Source organism: Episyrphus balteatus, chromosome 3 (assembly GCF_945859705.1).
Source record: "Episyrphus balteatus chromosome 3, idEpiBalt1.1, whole genome shotgun sequence".
In the NCBI taxonomy this organism is placed as follows: Eukaryota; Metazoa; Arthropoda; class Insecta; order Diptera; family Syrphidae; genus Episyrphus; species Episyrphus balteatus.
This window is the reverse complement of record NC_079136.1, coordinates 40,643,636-40,649,194: the sequence shown is the minus strand read 5'-3', so window position 1 is coordinate 40,649,194 and position 5,559 is coordinate 40,643,636. Positions and strand designations below refer to the sequence as shown.

Here is a 5,559-nt window from a genome sequence, read left to right as displayed (position 1 = left end):
AGAATTAAAAATCCTACAGATTGACAGATACCCGCTTCAGTCGGATAAACAACACCTACCAAGTGTAGGGCTTCAGGTCGATTTTTTTAACAATTTCGGTACAAGTATACATTTCAACACAAAATATATTTATTTTGATAAACCATTACCTTATTTTATTAACTAAAAGAGCAGCCATAACATTTAAGTATTTGTATTACTTTAAAGTTCTGAGACAATAATGCACTCTGAAAAACAATTTGATTTATTTATAACCTAATGGAAGATTCAGATTTGTTCGTAGACATTTATTATTCTAATAAGAAATGATTTTTAAAATTATAACTTCAAATCACTGCCGTTAATTAACTACAGCTATATATGGGTGTTCATTTGATTCAGACGATATTGATGATTCTGAAGATTTGGAAGACTTTGAAACAAGTTGATAATTTCCAGATGTCTTGGGTGAATTTGATAAACCTGCATTTGAAGATTCGTACGATTTTGGAGACTTCTGTTTTGTATTTGTCTTTTCTTTTGATTCAGAGGATATTGAAGATTCTGAGGAATCTGAAGATTGTGAAGCATTTGTTAATGTAAAATCGCTCGTGGTTGGACCAGCTAGATTTGGCAAACCTGGATATGAAGATTCAATTAATTCGGCGTTAGTTTCTGGTGATTCTGGAGACTTCTGTTTTTATTTTCTTGTTCTTTTGATTCAGAGGACATTGAAGATTCGGAAGATTGTGATGACTTTATAACTAGTTGAAACTTACCAGCTTCCTTCGGTAAATTCATTAAACCTGGGTTTGAAGATTCTGAAGACTTAGATTTAGATGATTCTGAGGATTCAGACGATTTCTGTTTTATATTTTCCTTTTCTTTTGATTCAGAGGACATTGAAGATTCTGAGGATTCTAAGGAATGTGAAGACTTTGTTACTTGTTGACCATTTCCCGCTTCCTTACTAAGATTTGGTAAGCCTGGGTTTGAAGATTCTGAAGATTCAGATGATTCTGAGGATTCAGACGATTTTTGTTTTATATTTTTCTTTTCTTTTGATTTAGAAGACATTAAAGATTCTGCCGATTCTAAAGGTTGTGAAGACTTTGTTACTAGTTGAACGCGTCCAGCCTTCTTCGGTAAATTTGGTAAACCTGGGTTTGAAGATTCTGAAGACTTAGATTCAGATGATTCTGAGGATTCAGACGATTTTTGTTTTATATTTTCCTTTTCTTTTGATTTAGAAGACATTGAAGATCCTGCAGATTCTGAAGAATGAGAAGACTTTGTTACTAGTTGACCATTTCCGGCTTCCTTCGGTGAATTTGGTAAACCTGGGTTGGAAGATTCTGAAGACTTAGATTTAGATGATTCTGAGGATTCAGACGATTCAGACGATTTCTTTTTTATGTTTTCCTTTTCTTTTGATTCAGAGGACATTGAAGATTCTGAGGATTCTAAGGATTGTGAAGACTTTGTTACTTGTTGACCATTTCCAGCTTCCTTCGGTAAATTTGGTAAACCTGGGTTTGAAGATTCTGAAGACTTAGATTCAGATGATTCTGAGGATTCAGACGATTTCTGTTTTATATTTTCCTTTTCTTTTGATTTAGAAGACATTGAAGATCCTGCAGATTCTGAAGAATGAGAAGACTTTGTTACTAGTTGACCATTTCCGGCTTCCTTCGGTGAATTTGGTAAACCTGGGTTGGAAGATTCTGAAGACTTAGATTTAGATGATTCTGAGGATTCAGACGATTCAGACGATTTCTTTTTTATGTTTTCCTTTTCTTTTGATTCAGAGGACATTGAAGATTCTGAGGATTTTAAGGATTGTGAAGACTTTGTTACTTGTTGCCCATTTCCAGCTTCCTTCGGTAAATTTGGTAAACCTGGGTTTGAAGATTCTGAAGACTTAGATTCAGATGATTCTGAGGATTCAGACGATTTCTGTTTTATATTTTCCTTTTCTTTTGATTTAGAAGACATTGAAGATCCTGCAGATTCTGAAGAATGAGAAGACTTTGTTACTAGTTGACCATTTCCGGCTTCCTTCGATGAATTTGGTAAACCTGGGTTGGAAGATTCTGAAGACTTAGATGCAGATGATTCTGAGGATTCAGAGAAATTCTTTTTTATATTTTCCTTTTCTTTTGTTTCAGAGGACATTGAAGATTCTGCCGATTCTAAAGGTTGTGAAGACTTTGTTCCTAGTTGACCGCGTCCAGCTTCCTTCGGTAAATTTGGTAAACCTGGGTTTGAAGATTCTGAAGACTTAGATTCAGATGATTCTGAGGATTCAGACGATTTCTGTTTTATATTTTCCTTTTCTTTTGATTTAGAAGACATTGAAGATCCTGCAGATTCTGAAGAATGAGAAGACTTTGTTACTAGTTGACCATTTCCGGCTTCCTTCGATGAATTTGGTAAACCTGGGTTGGAAGATTCTGAAGACTTAGATTCAGATGATTCTGAGGATTCAGAGAAATTCTTTTTTATATTTTCCTTTTCTTTTGATTTAGAGGCCATTGAAGATTCTGAGGATTCTAAGGATTGTGAAGACTTTTTTAATAGTTGACTACTTCCAGCTGCCTTCGTTGAGTTGGGTAAAACTGGGTTTGAAGATTCATAAGATTCAGATTCTGATGATTCGGGAGTTTTCTGTTTTAAATTTTCTTGTTCCGTTGATTCAGAAGACATTGAAGATTCTGAAGATTGGGAAGACCTCGTTACTTCTTGTTGACCACTTGCAATTAAGTTGGGTGAATTTGGTAAATCTGGATTTGAAGATCCGAAAGACTTCTGTTTTATATTTTCCGGTACCCTTGCTTCAGAGGACACTGAAGATTCTGAAGAATCTAAAGATAGTGGAGATTTTGTTACTACTTGGCCACTTACAGCTGCTTTGGATGAATTTGGACTTGAGGACTCAGAAGATTTAGATTGCGATGATTCTGAGGATTTAAGTGACTCCGGATTTAAATTTTCCTGTGATTCAACGGATATTGAAGATTCTGAGGAGTCTGAAGATTGTAAAAAATTCGTTACTGTCTGCTTACTTATCTCGGTTGTAAGAAGCAAACCTGAATTTGAAGATTCAGATAAATCAGAGTTTTTATTTTTCTGTTCCACTGAGGACATTGAAGATTCTAATGACTCTGAGGACTCCAAAATTGGGAAAGTCTGCGTTATTGGCTGATCACTTTTATAAGTTTTAACTACATTTGGTAAAACAATTGGTTTTTCAAAGTTTGAAAGCTCTCCTGATTCAATTGATTCAGAAGTCTCCGATAATTCTGGTGACAAATGATCAACAGCTTTGTTCCAAGTTATGTTTCGATTAAAATCTCCAACAATTTGATCTTCTTCATTTAGTCTTTGCGTTATCTTGGTTGGCATATCTTCTTTTCTAGATGCAGTTGTTTCCCATGATGAGTGATTTAGTTGATTTTCACCACCAATCGGTTTTACTTGATCATTTTCAGATGGTTTCAACGATTTCGACCTTTCTAAAGGTAATTGACTTTCAAACGGTTTTAAGCTTTGATACAAAATTGAAGAGTTTTTTGAACTTTCCCGATCATTATTACTCTTTGTTAAATTAACCTTTTGCGGTAACAGCAGTTCGCTTGATATTTCAGAAATATTTGACGGTGGTTTGGTTGTAGTTTCTATTTTTACAGATTCCTCAATTTCTGGTGCTACAGATTTTAAGCTTTCATCTGTGTGACTTCCTCCAACATTTATGTCCTTTAAAATTGTTTTATTATTATGAGGAATATTACCAACAATTGCCGAAATATTCTTTGGTTCAAAGAATGATGTTGGATCTTCGTCAATATGATCAGTAAAGTTTTCACTCCTTAAATCATATTCTTCAAACAATGGAACTTGGTCGTTTTCTAATGGTTCATTCACTCTTGGCTCCGTTTTATTTGAAAAAGACTGTGCAACCTCGCGATGATCTTTGATATCACTTGGAAATTGTCCTTCTTGTTCAAGATTTTGGTCGAGTTGAATTTCATTGGTTTTATTAGACAAAGTCGCTCCCTAAAGGAAGTTTAAAGAAGAATAAAAAGTATTCTATTTAAAAAAAAAAGTAGAATTTACTTACCTGTGCTGCCTTAGCACTAATATCTTCTTCTAATTTCTCAGACACTTTAACTATGTAAATTAAATCGGTTCCATTTTTTATTACCTAAAACCACATATTTTTTTAATGAAATACAAATAAAAGAAAAAATACTCACCATTTGTGGTTCTTTTCCAAAATCTTTAGTAGAATTCAAAGAATGAATAGGTCCGGCTTCAGATTGTTTGGTTAAAGCCAAAAGTATGAAAACTAAAATGTTTATAAATCCTAGCGAAGTTTTCATTCTTAAGAAATGTCACTCTACAATTTTCTTTCCAACCAACTTCTTGACTTGCTTAAGTTCACGAATCTTTTAACTGTTTCTCAAAAATTTAACTTTGCTTTTTATATACTCTCAAGTCTTATCAACCAAAACCGGATGTCCGGGATTATACTTATCTGTTTTCATAGCAGGTAGATGACTATGCTCAGTTTGCATTATTTGTTAAGATCTACTAAAAATTTCTACAACTTTTCCATACTAAAAACGCAAAATAAAACAGTTGGTATGTCTAATTACAAAAAAATGTGAGATTTGAATATTAAACAAATATTGGTAATTGTATTTAAAAGATAAGTACCAATCTTATCTTCTATTAGAAATTGGTTAAAAATATATTTTTTTAATATGAGTTCTACAGTGGTGAGAAAAAGTTTGTAATTTTTTTTTTTTGTAACTTCCCGGGGATTATGACAGACCGTTTTCTAATTTTGAAAATATTCAAAACGTGGTTAATGAAAATTTCACATTTCTTTTAGATAAAAAAAAGTAAGTGGTGAAGAAAAAAATTTTTTTCTTGAAAAAAAAAAAAATATATCTGTGGTAAATAGATGACAGTTGTAATATTTTTTCCGTAAAAACAATGGGCTCCGCATTGTTTTGCGAGAAAAAAAATCGTCCTGGATATACATTTTTTTTTTTCAATTTTGGTCAAAAGCTGTGTTAAACCAAAAAAGTTAAGTTAAAAAATATTTTTTTTTTTTTGAAAAAATCTAAAAAATCTCTCCCATAAGAAATCTATTGGTTTTTTTTTTGCTAGAAGAACTGTATACTTCTCTATATTTATCTAAGGAATATTCAATTGGTTTAACCTTGTTTATAAGGGGAATTGAATCAGAGCTGAATCAGGGCTTAGGGCTATTATCGAATTGAATCCAGACTACCCAATCTGATATGACTTCTTGATAAGCTGGATCTAAGACTCAAGATTTCGGTGACTATTACATGTAATTAAATATCTAACATAAAATGTCATTCCTCTAGATTCCTTAGATTTGTAGCTTCATATTTTGTTCTGTTTTTGTGATGTCATCTGAACAGATATCTAAATAGAATTTTTTTATGAAGTCTCCATTGAAACTATTAGCTGCGTTCCTTTGGAAATATTTATCTACTTTTTAGTACTTAAAGCTGCTTTGAACTACTTTTTCAGTATAGCAAA

General features: G+C 32.7%; 1 protein-coding gene across 1 annotated transcript; it reads right to left on the bottom strand.

Annotated features, from left to right (window-relative positions):
• Positions 1-340: 340 nt before the first annotated feature.
• On the bottom strand, positions 341-4,361 carry LOC129914960 (dentin sialophosphoprotein-like). Its single transcript, XM_055994411.1, has 4 exons — positions 4,236-4,361; positions 4,100-4,183; positions 759-4,035; positions 341-618 (listed from the first exon to the last, which is right to left on the bottom strand). Exons 1-4 carry the CDS (start codon positions 4,359-4,361, stop codon positions 341-343), a joined length of 3,765 nt encoding a protein of 1,254 aa, XP_055850386.1.
• Positions 4,362-5,559: the final 1,198 nt, after the last annotated feature.